Source organism: Macrotis lagotis, chromosome 1, assembly GCF_037893015.1.
Source record: "Macrotis lagotis isolate mMagLag1 chromosome 1, bilby.v1.9.chrom.fasta, whole genome shotgun sequence".
Classification (NCBI taxonomy): domain Eukaryota; kingdom Metazoa; phylum Chordata; class Mammalia; order Peramelemorphia; family Peramelidae; genus Macrotis; species Macrotis lagotis.
This window is the reverse complement of record NC_133658.1, coordinates 263148399-263165059: the sequence shown is the minus strand read 5'-3', so window position 1 is coordinate 263165059 and position 16661 is coordinate 263148399. Positions and strand designations below refer to the sequence as shown.

At 37.0% G+C, this 16661-nt stretch overlaps 1 protein-coding gene across 3 annotated transcripts in view; it reads left to right on the top strand.

Annotated features, from left to right (window-relative positions):
• The first annotated feature begins 1127 nt into the window (after window positions 1-1127).
• ANKRD60 (ankyrin repeat domain 60) overlaps window positions 1128-16661 on the top strand; it is a 56242-nt gene continuing 40708 nt past the window's right edge. The window contains exons 1-6 of one of the 3 annotated variants that reach the window (XM_074210335.1): window positions 1128-1477; window positions 3610-3740; window positions 4464-4629; window positions 7509-7673; window positions 10908-11012; window positions 11203-11285. In XM_074210335.1, the coding sequence (XP_074066436.1) occupies window positions 1207-1477; window positions 3610-3740; window positions 4464-4629; window positions 7509-7673; window positions 10908-10915 (741 nt within the window). In that variant the 5' untranslated portion in view covers window positions 1128-1206 and the 3' untranslated portion in view covers window positions 10916-11012; window positions 11203-11285. Of the gene's footprint in view, window positions 1478-3609; window positions 3741-4463; window positions 4630-7508; window positions 7674-10907; window positions 11013-11202; window positions 11428-16661 lie in introns of those variants that run through there. The other 2 variants (XM_074210334.1, XM_074210336.1) reach the window with 2 other exon arrangements.

Sequence of the window (16661 nt, the reverse complement as noted above, 5' to 3'; positions counted from 1 at the left end):
CCTTTCAAAGTCTCTGCCACCTTCCTATTGGAAGGCATCATTAGAGGCCTTCAGTGAAGGAAAATGTATGCTCCCCCAAGCTCCACCCTGCCCTTCTGAAGGGAAGATCAGTAATTGTTGCCAACCCAAGCCTTGAAGCCAGTTTTCTGGATGACCTTTGGCACGTTTCTCCTCTGGGCCCAGACTTTTGGGTACACCAAAAATCCACACTTGATCTCCTCATTATATTACCTATCAGTGCTTGTAAAGTGTGAGTCAAAGCTTACTTAAGTGGTCACAGGCTTATTCCAGATCCCAGGTGATTTTTATTTTGACCAACCAAAAAAATGACCGGTCAGCAAGCATTCACACTTGATTAAAATTCTCTAAATATTTAAGTATGGGGATACAAATAGAAAAGAGGCTGCTCAGCTATGATGGATGTAGCTCTTCTCCAAGTTCAGAGTTAGGACAGTCCTGGGAGCCCTGTTATGGACGATGCCATACCGGGCCACACACGGGGGGAAAACCCCAAACTAAAAAAAAAACAAAAACAGAAAACAACCCCCAAATCCACAGAATCTCAGCGAACACTTTGTTCACTTTAAAAAAGCTTATCCTGCTTTTCCTTTCTATTCCAAAGTTTCTTTCTTTCCCTTTAGTCCAAATTCCCCGACCACAAAGTGACTGGAACACAAATGAACGAGCCCACCATTCGCCTCTAAGGGGGTGGGGGCGGGGAGGAAGAAAGCCGCGTAACTTTAAACATGCCGGTGGTTGAATTATACCTGGAAAAAAGGAAATAACGACATAAAAACACAACACAAAAAATACAAACAGCACAATTTATGCCCCAGAGAGGCTTACAAGAGGCGAATTTTGGGGTTATTTGAAGAACGTCCATGATGCTAATATGGAGATGGAGGTGGATTCCTTTGGGTTCTAAAGACTAGGCTCCGGGGCGGATCCGGGCTCGGCCCGGTCCCAGGCCCCCGTCCCAGGCCCCTCTCCCGCTGACATCCGACCCCCTATGCTCTCCTCACAAGGCCTCCAAGCCCAGCAAAGCCGCGTCGCTCGTAGCAACGCGGGCGGGGCCTGCGGGACGGGGCCGTGCGCAGGCGCGGTGAGCCCCAGAGTAGGCGGGGCGGAAGCCCAGGCTAGGGATGTCGGGCTCCGGCTCCGGGTGGGGGTGGAGAGGGGCGGAAGGTACTGCGCGTGCGCGCTGGGATGCCGGCCCGGGGCTCGCTGCCGCTCTCTAAGACGCGCCGCCGGGCCTTCCGGCTAGGGCTGCAGTCCTGGCGGCAGACTCCGCTCCCCAAGACTCCGTCCAGTCTCGTCCCTAAGACTTTCTCTCTGCGCGTGCGATTGGAGGAGACCGGCGACATGTATCGGCTGCCCAGCTGCCACGCGGACACCACGGTGCGGGAGCTCAAGGAGGAGCTGGACCTGATCGCCGGGATCCCCTTTCACTTCCAGCGGCTCCTGTACCTGGACCAAGGTGGCGCCTCGCGTGCGGCCGCCCCCCGGGCACCTCCCGCGCCCCTCTGGACCCACCTGGGCCCTTGGAGGCCCCGGCCCCGCTCCGTGCCCTGCTGCCAGACCTCCCCCAGGGATGAGGCTGAAGGATGGAGCAGTCACAAAGGAGTTTTGACAAATGTTTCTTCCTTTAAAAAAAATATTTCTATTTTTGAGGCAGCCTTACCTCCTTTAGACAATGAAATAAGTTTAAAAGTTTTTATGAAACCCTTTAGGAGAAATTTTAGTTTTATATTTTAAAACTAGTGGAATCTACTCCAATTTTAGTTTTTTTCCTTTTCTTTTTTTACTTTATAACTACTATCTGGATGTAACTCTTCTCACAAGTTCAGAGTTAGGACAGCCCTGGGATGATGCCATCCACTTCCAGACACGGCGGGGGGGATCCCCAAACTAAAAAACAAAAGCCCGAATCCACAGAATCTCAGCGAACACTCTCTTTTTCCTTTCTATCCCAAGGTTTCTTTCTCTTCCTTTAGTTCTAATTCCCCATCTGATTCCTCAGATTGGTGGAAATGATCTATCTAGGAGCTCAAAAAATCCCTGTCTGGTTGCTCCTAACTGGAAAAGCCAGCATTGCACCGCCTTGGAATGCATACTTGTAATTTAAGCATTTATTTGTTTAGAAAACTCAAAAACCTATGGCGGAGGGAGGAAGCATTCATGTTTGATTAAAGCAATTCAACAATATTTAAGTGTTGGGGATACTTAGACAGAAAAGGATAATTCCTATTCTCAAGGAGCTTGCATGAGGAATGGGGATGGAAAGAGTATGCTCTTGGATCCTTTGAAGGATACTGATTCTGCTACTATGGAGGCAAAATGGTCTGAAAGAAACCAGATTTGAAGTCAGAAGACCTAGGTTTGATTTTAGGTTCTGACACTTCCTAATTGTAATTCTGGTTTGGGGCTAGCCATTTAACATCTCTGTCTCTTCAGCTGTAAAAGGAAAGAAAGGGATAATAATGCTGGTACTTTTAACTCACAGAGTAGTTGTATGGAAAATGCTTTGTAAACTTTTAAGTGCCATATAAAAAGTCTTTTTAATCTTAACATGTTAAACATAGTCAAACATGAAAATATTTTCAAGATTGTTTAATAATAATAATAATGATAATATAATAATAATATTGTACCTTTCTTTCTCCTGTGCCCCTCCTCCCCTTTAGGGGAACATCAAGCAGTCAGTATATTTTTTTAGAATTTTGGGTGAAGAGGTAAAGGTTTTCATTCAGTTTCATGATAATCCTTTGACACTAAAAATAGAACTCTTGAATCTGTAATTCCCTGTTTAGGTACATTAGTCAAAGTTTGGAATTTATGATAAGTCCATCTGTATTGGATTGAGGTGTACTTTTGTGCTGCATTTGAAAAAGCAGTTTGATACTAACAACAGCAATAGGGACATGGTTAATTTAAGAGAACATTTAATAAAAGTTATATACTTGAAAGCAACAGTTTTCAAATTATTATTTCATAGAAGCCTTCCTCAAACACTGCTAAAATCCAATCTATGTACTATTGAAATGCTGTTTTAGCAGCTACATATATGATCTAATCTCCATTATATATTCAGACTCTGGAAAATGTCAACATTAGTCACTCAATTATTTTTGGGTTGGGTTGAATCTTATGAGGATTCCATTAACATGCTAGCATTTTTGAAAGATATGGAACTATTATCCCATTAACAGCTAATAACATGAATCATTCTCTATGTTTATATTATATTTAATATATAACAGTTCAGTGTTATGAGCAAATTTTTATTCTAACACATAACTTTAAATAGATCTTTCTAGTTATTTCATATGATTTTACTGACCTCTGCACCTTTCCATAATATTGTTTAAAAATTTTTTATTTTAAAATTGTCATTGTTATCTTTTGTTACTTTTGTTATTGGTATATGAACCAAATTACATTTTTAAAGGCTGTAAATACAATAAAACTGATTTGTACAAATTCAAATGAGATTTTTTTACAAAATTAAAAACACATTTTTTATTTCAAATGTCAGAGAATCTCTTTAGTTGTCCAGTGTAATAATTTATGTTTAATACTTATTCTTTTGTGGGGGGAATTTCCCTATAGGAATTTTGATGGATGATTCCACATTAGGCTTCCATGATTTTGTTCCTGGTGGAATTATTTCAATGTGTCTTTGGCATCAAGATGGATGGCAAGAACTTGCTTTGGCTGCTATGGAAGGGGACGCTAGTAAGGTGTTTTCATGCTTCTTTAAATATTATTTTTTATGAAGCAAATATAAATCTAAGAGAAGTATATTCTGAAGTTTTTTTACCTTAAATGTTTACATTAAAAATTAGATTCAGAAGAATTAGTCTAACTTGTTTATTAAGTGCAATATATTTCTGTTCAATCTCTTGATCTGAATAGTTTTCCCCTGACTACCCAACAAATTTTCTTTACTGTTTCTCAAAACAGATCAGTATTTCCTGAACATTTACATAGTATTACACAAATTGAGGCGGCTAGGTGGCACAGTGGTTAGACTGGGCCTGGCATCAGGAAAACCTGAGTAAAAATCTAGTCTCAGATACTAGCTGTGTGACCTTGGGCAAGTCATTTAACCGCTGCTTAAGTTTCCTCAAGGATAAAATGAAGAGAATAATGGTACCTTCTTAGAATTGTAAGGAACAAATAAGATAATATTTGTAAAGCTCCTGGCACATAGTAGATGTAATTTAAATGTTAGCTGTTTTTATTATTTTTAGTGCCACTTATCCTTTTCAGAATATTTTTCTAAGCTTTCATTTAGGCCATTATATACCTATTTATCTCCATCATAAGCCTTGTTTTCTTGAAACCGCCAAATACATGATTGAATATCTCCCCAATAAAGCATATTGGGGCTTTCAAAGTTTTCTTGGATTTTTATATAATTTTCTTATTACATGATAATTCCATTTTTTTTTTTTTGCCAGATATCTTGTCTAGGGGTTACTGAAGACTCTCTATACAGAACTGCACATTCTCTACATTTAAAAGCAGAAAAATTTAAGACATGGATAGCTGACAGAGCTTTTGTGGCTTTATATATTGCATCACATAGAGGCCATGTTGAAGCTGTACGTTTTCTCCTAGAAAATGGTAATATAACTACCCCTTAGCTTATAATTTAATTTGTATAATTTGTATTGTATTTATAAGACTTTTGAGGAATGGGAATAAATATAGAGTGCTAAGCACTTTTCAGATATCTCATTTGATCCTCTCAATTCTAGGAGGTAGATGTTATTATGATCTCCATTATGATTGAGTCAGAAAGAATAAAATATGAACATTTTCGTTATCCTATTTTATATCTTCAGTCATGTCCTACTCTTTGTGAAACCACATGACACACCAATACTATCCATAGGGTTTTCTTGGCAAAGATAATGAAATGGGTTGCTATTTCCTCCTCCAGTGGATTAAGGTAAACAGAGGTTAAGTGACTTGCCCAAGGTCACACAGCTAGAAATGTTTGAGAAAGAATTTGAATTCAGATCTTACTGATTCCAGGCCTGATGTTTTATCCACTGAGCTATCTAACTGCTCCCACATTATGTTCTATCTTTGCACTAAAGATCTCTCAACTAGATTCCCTTTTAATGAACACAAGCATTTTTCAGATTTCCTCCATTCTTCCTTCACTTTGCATGTTACAGAAAGCTTTTGAGATTTTGGGGGTTCCCAGGTAGGGAACCCTGACTGAACCTGACTAGCTTGGGTATAAATTGTATCTGATCCAGTACCTTCAACAGTACCTTCAATCCCAAACCTCCTTCAACTTCACTTTCTCAATATATTGAAAGATTTTTTAGGAGAGTTTTTTTTTTTTTTTTTTGGTATTCTTAGCACCTAGCACAGTGCCCTGAGAGCACATTGTGTGAATAATGGGTGAATATGGAGATAACAATTTAGATTCACAATGAAGCATATAAATTTATGTGTCATTTTATTCTATAGCTATTTGTATTAGAATTGAAAACCAAATGCAATGTCAATCTACATAGATGGTGGAGGCTTGGGGGTTGCTATCTGACCCTGCCAAGCAATTCTATTTTTTTTTTTTGCTAGGCAATAGGGTTAAGTGGCTTGCCCAAGGCCGCACAGCTAGGTAATCATTAAGTGTCTGAGGGTGAATTTGAACTCTGGTACTCCTGACTCCGGGGCCAGTGCTCTATCCACTGCGCCACCTAGCCTCCCCCACCTGCCAAGCACTTCTTAACCCTGCCAGAAGTAGTGGAGGAGAATTGAAGCTAAACTAAAGCAGAGTCCAGGCTCTCCAGGCTCTTGGTTGTATAATGGTCATGAATTTTTGTTTCAGAGTCATTTTTTTTAGTTATGTCCAGCCCTTCATAACCCCATCTTTGCCAAAATACTAGAGTGGCTTGCTATTTCCTTCACCAGATCATTTTACAGATGAGGCAGCTGAGGCAAACGGCTAGGTGACTTGCCCAAGGATCACTCAGTAAGTAAAGTACATGAGGCCAGATTCTGAATTTAGGAAGATGAGTCTTCATCTCTACCCACTGTGCCCATCTAGCTTCCCCGGGATCTTGGATTCAGAAAACTTTGCTTGAAGCCCTGCCTCTGACAATAACTTCTTAACCCTGGACAGCTGGAGATGAAGAAGCTCCAATTTCTTCATCTCTAAAATGGGACTAATATATCTTGTACTACCTGTGGTCAGGATTATGAGGAGAGAAACAACTTTGTAATTCTAAAGTGCTTTGTAGATAAGAATTATAATTAATAAAAAATGACTTGATGAGCATAGTAGAAAAGAGATTTTGAATAAGGACCAGGGTTTCAATGAGTGATCTTCAGCAAGCTATTTCCCATCATTCTTGGTCCCAGTTTTCTCATTTGTAAACTGAGAGTTTGAACTTGAATGGTATCAAAGATACATCCAACTTCTAAATCCTGTGAACCTGTGACCAGAGAATAATCCTATTTTCCATCTACTTATCAAACCCTTTTGTAATTACCATTCTAGGCTTTTTACATTTTACAATAAAATGGACATTTTCATAACTCAGAAGAGTTTGGTGCATTTTTTTTCTGAAAAAAGATTACTGGTGACCCCAGTATTTTAAGAATCTGTTTAAAACTTTTAACTCCACAAATGGACAAAAATGAATTCCAATGTATTCCTCATTTATTTGCATTAAATTTTTAAGCATTTAATTTAAATATTTTTTCTGATGTGCCCATCAGTATCTGGTATAATACCCTATAGAGAAGATTCAAATTGAATATAATTCTGCATAATTGGTGCTTGTTATTTAGTTGTTCAGTGATGGGACTCTGTGACTTCATGGACATTATAGTTCATGGGATTTACTTGGCAAAGATAGTGGTGGGGTTTGCCATTTCCTTCTCTGGTGAATTAAAGCAAATACAGGTGAATTGACTTGTTCGGGGTCACACAGCTAGTTAAGTGTCTGAGATTGAATTTGAACTCAGCCTTCATGAGTCTAGACCCAGCATTGTATCCACTGAATCACCTAGCTAACTGTCTCCTTGTCATTTATTAAATCCTTCTTATGTGGCAATACCATTTGATGTAAGAATCCAAAATAACAGGTCAATGACTTGTCTCTTATTGGCAAGGAATTTACCATTTTATTAAGAGATATATTCATTGGAGCAGCTAGGTGGTGCAGTGGATAGAGCACTGGTCCTGTAGTCAAATCAGGCCTCAAATACTTAAAAATTACCTACCTGTGTGGTCTTGGGCAAGCCACTTAACCTCATTTGCAAAAACCTAAAAAAAAGAAAAAGAAATATATTCATTAATGTTACAATTTTCTATTTTAGAAGTTATTTAAAAAAAACTTGACTACTGTTCTGTCTTTCCTATTGTTACAGGGTGTGACACAGAATGTGCTATTTTGCATCCTGAGTGAAAACTAACCAACCAATCAATCTACCAAACAAACAAAACAAAACTCCACAGTATGGTCTTTTTTTTTCCCCAGGTGCTAGTTGTCTGGCTAAAACACCAGTGGGCAGAACTGCTCTTCATGTGGCTGCAGCCATGGGACGACTCTACTGCATAGATCTCCTTCTTGAGCATGGGGCATCTTTCTTTGAAAAAGACTTAAAAGGAGAATCGCCTCTAGATGTAGCACGCCGCTTGAAACGTAAGCAGAGCACCCTGGTACTCTTTGCTTTTCAAATGAAGAGTCCAAATTTTGGACTCCCCGAATTAAATCTTTGTCATTCAGCTCTACCACACTCTTCTGAAAAGGGCAATATACAAAGGCTTGAGTCTCACTCTAGAAGTTTTGAATGTCAATGTTGTTTACTTTAGGAAATTTTTAAAGTTCAATTCAAGATGGTCCCAATGAAAAATTGAAGATTTACACTCAAAGACAACTAACATTAAAGTAGACAGAAGCTTAGAAGCCATCTGCCTCCTCCCAGTCCCTCATTTTACAAATGAGGAATTTGAGACTGAAAATGATTGGTCTTTGCCCACAATGACCCAGATATTTAGAGGCAATTTTACATTACAGATGTAGTCAGGAGGCCTTGTTTTGAACCTCAGCATTCGATTACTAATAATTTGTCTATGGACAAGTCATTTAAACCTTCTGATCCTCAGTTTCCTCATCTGTAAAATGATAATAAAACCCACATTATCTACAAGATTATTGGGGAAAAAGCCAGGACTAGAATTCAGGTTTCTTGACCTCCTACTTTGGTTCCACCCACTGTGACACCAGTCCCTTACTTTGGTTCAAATGCCAAATTAAGGATCATTTGGCTTTGTCTGAGAATATCGGAAGCATGTTGATTATCCTAGATCACCCAATTCTGTTTAATGGTAGACTTTCAGAGTTGGAAGAGAAATCAGGCATTTTGTTTTCCAAGTTCTCAGACATAAAGTTTCATACAAATGATATACATGCCTTTTCAATATAGGCCCTTTCAATCATGGGTGTTAGATCCCTAGTGGATTGACCTAAATATTTTTGAAGTTATTCTTCTGGTCATCCTGTTTGGCTTTGGGGAGAGGTGTAATAAACAATTACCATATTCCCCAAATGGACATCATTTAGTGAATGGAAGTGTAAGTAGTAATTTTGTAAAAGAACATTTTTCTTCTAATTACTCCAAAAGGGTCTAATATTATGAGTCTGTTTCTGACATAGCATCCTGGTCAACAGACCTACTATTTACTAAGAACTAATAAAACTGAAAGTTTTTAACTTTTTCTGCAAGGCTTTTTATGATATTGATAATTGACTCATCTAATAGAAACATACATGTTTCTGTGAGAGGAGCTCAAAAAATATGGAATTAAAGGCTGACTAAGAACTAGGTCTGTGATTCCATTGATTTGGAATAAGCCAAAGTGAGGAAATTCAAATTAAACAATTCAGGTTGATGTCTACAACTTCTAGTTAGAATACAGAGACTTTAAGTGATTTGTCTGAGTCAGATAGTCAATATGTGTCAGAGGCAAGAGTTAACCAAAGTCTCTCTCTGGTTCTGAGTCCATCTTTCTATCACCTAAACTCTACTGCCTCTACAGGTTCACTGCAAAATCAAAATCAAACCCCCTTTTTTCCCTAGAATAGGTAAAGGGATTTGTCTTATTTTGCAAAATGTCAGTTCAGGTACCATCCTTGTGACGAAATGTCTCTCAGGATACCTTAACATAATTTATTGAGCATACATACAGACACAAACTATTTGTTATATAAATGGTAGCCCCCAAAGCATACAATTCTTCAACCAGTTTTGCTGATGTCAGAGGATTCAGGTGTTTTATCCTCTAAAAGCCAGCCTTCTGGGAACGTAGACTTTCTCCTTCACTTCTGTTATATTCCTCTCCCTTTCACTCCCTTCCAGAAGAACATGCCCATTCAACCACTTCAAGGAGAGAGATTCTTTTATTGCGCTGTAAGAGTATCTTTTCATATAAACTATATCTATCTATCTATCTATCTATCTATCATCTATCTATCTATCTATATTAGGTAAGATGTAATTACAGGTAACTTCCTCAATTCAGTTTAACAAAGATTTACACATAGATTAATTGTTACTCTTATAAACTTTTTTCAACTTTTCAACTCTGCTCTGATCTGCTGAGAGAAATAACCTTGGCCACAAGCAGGGGTTGAAAGTAAGGTCTTTTGTGTCTTTGCTTCCAGGTACATCAAGTAACCTTATCATATGGAGAAGACGGTGTACTGACACATATAGAAGACTCTAGAAGTAAAAGTGTAGCAGATCCTGGAGTCCCTGGTGCTCCTGTGTATATCATGAAAAAAATAGAGTTGTCATTCATGTATACTGGCCTCCAACACTGACCCTCCTTCCCCTCCATTAATGACCTTTTTTCCCATTCTTCCTCCTTTGCTGCACAGTTGCTTACACAAATTCATCTTCTGTTTGCAGGAGACCTGACATAAATGATCAACCTCATTCATTCACATTTCCAACTTGCTCTCCTCCCTTTTGTCCTGTCTTGTAACTTGTATTCTCAAAGGTCAAAGAAGAAAATTAGTTAACTTTAAATGCAATTAGCTTCTGCTTAGTGTAAGATGACTGCTTCCTAGGATTTCAAGGTGAAAAGAGCCTTCAAATCTATCCCAAACCCCTGGTTTTGTAGATAGTCTTAAGGTGCTAAGTGATTTGCTTAAGATTAATTAAATAGAAGCATTAGGATTCAATTACAAGTTTTAGGACTCTAAATCTAATATTTATTAATTAGGCTTTAATGTCCCTACATCCCTACCATGACAAAGTTGAAATTTTCCCAGGAAACCAATGTAAAGGACAAAGGGTTCAAATGATTAGAAATAAAAGGGTAAACAGAGTCCAAATAACTAAGTCCAACTTTAAAGTGTAGACGAAGATTGTCTTAACTGAAAAATTATTTACTTCCCATTTTTTCCTCCTTCCATCTGCCCTAGTGGGTACTAAAGAACAGTACTCAAACTAGATAGTTTTTGGTTGACACTATTGCCAGATCTGGTGGAAATTTTAGTTCTTTTTTCAGAAAAACAACAACTCTTGAACATTTTGGTTATCTCCAACTCCTCATTTCCTAGTCTTATAGATCTTTGAATGTGGATACCTAGGTCATCTTGTTTGGTTGCAGAATGCAAATATGTTTGTGCTCCATGGCCATTCTGATCCCTTCAGGTTCTTCCTGTTCAATAATATGTCTCATATTAAGCATTAGACCAATTTACTTTTAGGGTTTGTTACCATTAGAGTCTTCATCCTTCTGGAAGATTCTAGGATTCCGGGTTTTGGAAATCCTACATTTGTCTCTGGTTCTTTCTGACCTTTTAAATTTGTCTTAATAATATTCACCCCAAAATTAAGTTTTGACTTTAATTTGTTTTATAACATAGGTTTTTAGAAGTCTAGAGATGGAAAATGACTTTAAAAGACAGAAGACCAGATTTCATACTGAGATTAAACTACTATACAGAACAAAGATTTTGTACACTTTAATGGTAAGTTGATTTAAACATTAATGTACTTCTAAGGCCTAGAAAGCAAAATTAATTTCTAGACAATATAGAAATAAGGTCTGTCTGAATTGTTTCTTTCTCTTTCACTTAAAAAAAAATGATTTTCCCTAAATAGTGAATGATGTTTTTATGGAAATGTAAAAATTGCTTTGAATTTTTTTCTCTCTCTTAGATTTGGAAACATTTTTGACTGAAGAAGAAAATTTGATTCATTTGCTGGAGAATGGACCGTACAATTGTGCAGTGGAATCTGCAGTCAGTTATTGAAACTTCCAGTAGAGGGCACTGTGGGATCAGTCAATATTCAGATAATCCAGTTTTTTAAATGCATTTTAAAATGCTATTAAGTAATGTAGTTTATGTAACATTTTTGAACTTCAAAAGGCCTTCACTTAAAGGATTTGTTATTTTTTTAGGTTTTTTTTTTTTTTGCAAGGCAATGGGGTTAAGTGACTTTGCCCAAGGCCACACAGCTGGGTAATTATTAAGTGTTTGAGACTTGATTTGAACTCAGGTACTTCTGACTCCAGGGCTGGTGCTCTAGCCACTTAGCCATCTAGCCACCCCTCCTGAAGCTTCACAAACCAAGAACCCGTGTTTTAGCAATATTGATTTGGCAGATGGAGGATGAATTGGAAAGGAAAGAGACTTAGACAAAGGTTCTCAATGATGAGTATATGCAATAGTTCAGATGAAAGACAGTGACAACCTGAACTAGGGTATTTGTGCTATGAGTAGAGAAAAGAGAATGGATGCAAGAAGTGATAGAATTAATAAAAACTTGATTACTATGAGGTTGACTAGATCTTACATTGCAAACTTGGGTATCTGGAAGAATAGTTATACCTTTGACATAGAGAAATGGAGTGATAGGTTTAGAGGAAAAGTCAATTAGTTCTGACAGATGAATTTGAAATGCCTAAGGGGCATCCAAATATATAAATATCAAACAGGGATTTGGAAATACAGGTCTGGAATTCAGAAGAGAGATCAAAATTGGACCTGTAGATTTGGGAGTTAACCGTACAGAGATGATTGTTTAATCCATGATAGTTAATGAGACGAACACGAGAGAAAATATAATAATATGCTCTTCACAAACAGCATTTCACCTTTAAAGGGTTGCAATTATAATTATAGAACATGGGGCCATCACTTCAGACAGAAAGTCAGAGAGAGAGAACATCAGAAAGAAGTCAATGTTCTCTAGCAGAGTACCTTTCAGAAAACTGAGAATCATAGAATATACCTGAGGAGCATAAAAATTCATGGATTCTACTTATTTCCATTTACTCTTACAAGTTTGTAGAACTTTTCCTTGGGTAAATAGCCATTAAAGGGGTCCTGCTATTAAAAAAACAATAAATCTTTTTAAAGACTTTTTAACCTTATTTCTAAATTTTCAATAGGAAATACACTTAAATGATCGATGATGTATGAGGAACACCTATCAGTGTACAACATCACATCTTAAGAACCTGTACTCTACTCTTATAGGTTAAATGCAAAAAATTCGTCTTTCTTGCCATAGGAAAAGATATAAGCTATAAAAGCTATCTCAAGATTTGAACAACAGCTAGCAAAAGGTGTTTTTTTGAAATATAATGAAAATCAAATGATCATTTTTCTTCTCTCCTGATGAGGAAATTTAAAGAGGATAAGATTCTATTGAATTTCTGTCAGATGGAAACTAGAGTGACAACCTTATCCTCCTTATGGAGTACCAGATATCAATGACTCACTCATTGACACTGAAGGATAAGTCTTTTGAGCAAAAAGTTTTTTTGTTTGTTTGTTTTTTCTTTCCCTAAATCTATGGGTTGAGAATGGAGGGAATCCTTCAGTATCCTGTTTTGGTCCCAATTTAGATAAAGGGACCTACTTCTGACTCTGGCTCTATTGCAAAAGCAATAAAATTTATATACTGAAGAAAGTTTTCCCTCTGAGTAGTGGTGGAGGTATGGGAATGAGAGGAAGTGGGAAGAAACAATTTAGCTTGCAGCTTTTAGATCGTTGTGAAAGTTTCTTTCCAAGAGAAATTCTAGGGGCAGCCAGGTGGTGCAGTGGATAGAACACCAGCCCTGGAGTCAGGAAGACTTGAGTTCAAATACAGCCTCAGACACTTAATAATTACCTAGCTGTGTGATGTTGAGCAAACCCCATTGCCTTGCGACCCCCCCCCCAAAAAAAAAAACCCAAGAGAAATCCTAAAGTCAATGACTTTAGCAGTCTAAGAGAAATAGCCACACCTCTCTGAATGGAGTAAGCATTCTCACTACCTAAGAGTAGTATGAAAAACTGAAATCTGACCCACCATTACTGCTTGCTCTCACTGAGGATACAGCCTATATATTTGAAAGAATGCTGAATAGTGCAGTAGTTGAGTCTCAAATCACTTCATGGTCATTTGTATGCATAAATTAGATGCCTTTGTGGGTTGAATCCCAGTGAGTATTGATTGAATGTATTCCTGATAATAAATTAGATGAATAAATCTATTGCAAATTAAGGCAGGTATGGGGTATGTTGCTTATAGAAAACATTTAAATTTAATGCATTGACTGTGAATGGAGAATAATTTCACAACTACAAGTTTGCTGATGACATAAAATAGGGAGAGGACAGCAACAGCAGAGGAACAGAACAAACACATTCAAAATGATTTGGATAGAACAGAATTATGGGCTGATAAGTGACTTATGTAGTTCATTGCAGAGCAGTGTAAAGTAATGATGTTAGGGACTGCAAGTAATCAGAGTCTATGGTCAAAAAGAATCTCACAGAATACTGATACGATCTTGATATGAAGTTGAAGTAATGAACACTTACAGATTTGAGGAATGCAGACCTCTGAATGAAAATTTTCCTCTGCAGATAACTTATTCAACAATCAACAACCTTGAGGATATTATAGGACACCCACTACACAAATATAACCACAGACAAGTTCTAGACACATGTTAGAAAAGAATAAGACACGTCAGAATAATACAAGGCAGGCAAGTTATAATCAAGTAATAAACAGTGATAACAGCTATTAAATATAGGAACAATTCAAAAGGGGAAAGTAGAATGAGCCGATCTTTGGAAGGATGAGTAGGATTTGAAGGAGAATGGAAAGTTTTTCAGGTGAAGGAAATAACATGAACTGAACAAAGATCAAGAGGCAGAATTGAACATGATAGGTTTCTGGGATAATGAGAAGGGACTTCATTTGGTAGCTTACCTTAAGTTTATCAGGCATAAAGACCTAAAACAGAAAATGAGTTAGAAAAGATTTTTATCTTTAAGATACAACTAGATAAAAATTTTCTCTTTTACAAATACGACTCATTCTGTGTTTTTTGTTGAACTTGACCAGGGGAAAGAATACCAGTTGATTGGTCATATCTGAGCTCTGGTTTCAACAATGCCACTCGAGTTTTGTGACCAAGGGCAAGTTAACATGCTTTCTCATAACTGCAGTTTTCTTTCTTTTTTCTGTTATTCAAAGAAATTTTTAAATCATTTTTAGTCATTTTCCCTTTAAGAAATTTGCTAGAGAGAGAAAACCATGAATAGGTAGGCGCTTAAACATCAAAAAAATTGACATACAATTGACCACAAATATCCTCAACATAGAAGATAATTTCATTCCTAGTACTGTGGCATATAAGTGTCTTATCTTGAAGCCTCTTGGAAGAATGAAGGAATGGTCCAAATTCTTGATTAGAGTTCTTTTGATCTTTTTTTTATTGGTTTCAGTTTTTGTTTGATATTTTTATTCATTTCTGAATATATCCTTTCCCCTTCCTCTAGCCAATTAATCAACCAATCAATAAACAAGCAATTATTAAGTATCAACTATTGCCAGGAACTATACTAAGTACTGGGAAAGCTTTAAAAAAAAGAAATAATCTCTACTTGTAAATATAAAAAATAAATATGATTACAATAAATACAAATATGGTCAAAAAGTTACATAGAAAGTAGTTTTTTGGTGGTGCACTAGTGGTTGGAAAGATAAGGAAAGGCTTCATGAAGAAGGTGGTTCTTGAGCTTCATTCTATTTTATTTTTAATGATATTTTATTTTCCAGTTACATGTTATGAACATTTTTAAACATTCATCTACTTGCATATGTATAAGTTACATATTTTCTACCATCCTCCCTTCTCACCCCCTTTCCACTTAATGGGGAACATTCTGGTAAAAGTATTACCTATGCATTTGTGTTTAATATGTTTACATATTAGTCATTTTATGTATGAGGAATTAGGACTGAGGGAAAAGAAAGAAAACCATGAGATAGAAGGGAAAAAGAGTAGAGAAGTTTTAAAAAAGTGAACATAGTATCCATTCAGATTCTGTGGAGTTTTTTTAGTTTGTTTCAGTTTGTTTTTCTCTAAAAGTGACTGGCATTGTCCATAACAGGGCTCCCAGGTTGTCCCAGATCTCTGAGATGCTGAGAAGAGCTGTATCTATCACAGTTGGTTAACTTACAATGTGGTTTTTCAGGTGTACAGTGTTCTCTTGGTTCTGCTCCCCTTTTTTTGTTTGTTTTGTTTTTGTGAGGTAATGGGGTTAAGTGACTTGGCCAAGGTCACACAGTATGATTCAAACGTTTGAGGTCACATTGGAACTCAGATCCTCCTGACTCCAGGATTGGTGCTCTATCCACTGCACTACCTGGCTGCCCCTTGAGTTTCATTTTAAAAGAAAGGAGGGAGAGACAGGAGGAGGAGAGTTTTTGTGTGTGTGTGTGTGTGTGTGTGTGTGTGTGTGTGTGTGTGTGTGAAAGATAAATGGAAAGTCATTTTGATTAGATAAAAAAGCGACTCATTCCCTGCAACAACTAATAAAAAAGAGAAAGGGGAAAATTCAATAAAGCTAACCAATAAATCAGTTACATGTAACCTTATTAGCAATGTTCTGAATGCACTTATGCAAATTGAAGGAGATACATTGTCTAACCTTTTCTTTAGGGATAAGTTTGGACAAAATTAACAAAGCACATTGTTTTCTAAAAATTGCTATTTTTCCATTTATATTCTCTTTATTCTTTTTTAGTTTTTTTTTTACAAGGCAAATGGGTTTAAGTGGCTTGCCCAAGGTCACACAGCTAGGTAATCATTAAGTGTCTGAGGTCAGATTTGAACTCAGGTACTCTTGACTCCAGGGCCAGTGCTCTATCCACTGTGCCACCTAGCCAACCCCTCTTTATTCTTTAAAGATGAATTTAAAACAGGAGCTTTTAGTTTTTTTTTAAATATTATTGTTTGGCTGTCTGGAAACCTAAGGGCAACTGGATGATGAAGTAGATAGGAAGACTCATCTTTCTGAGTTCAAATGTGGCCTCAGATACTTAACTAATTGTATGACCCTGGGCAAGTCACTTAATTGTTTGTCTTAGTATCCTTATCTGTAAAATGAGCTCAAGAAGGAAATAAACCACTCTAGCATCTCTGCCAAAAAATCTCTCAACTGGACAACAACACAGCCTATGAATCCCTTCTCAGAGTAAATTTTTTTAATTGCATAAAATAAAATACATAGTGTTATAAAGAAAACCAAACATTTAAAAATATACTTACCAAAGTTATTTTGTTTTCTAAAGTTCTCTGACTTCCTTTGTGACCCTTAGAACAATGT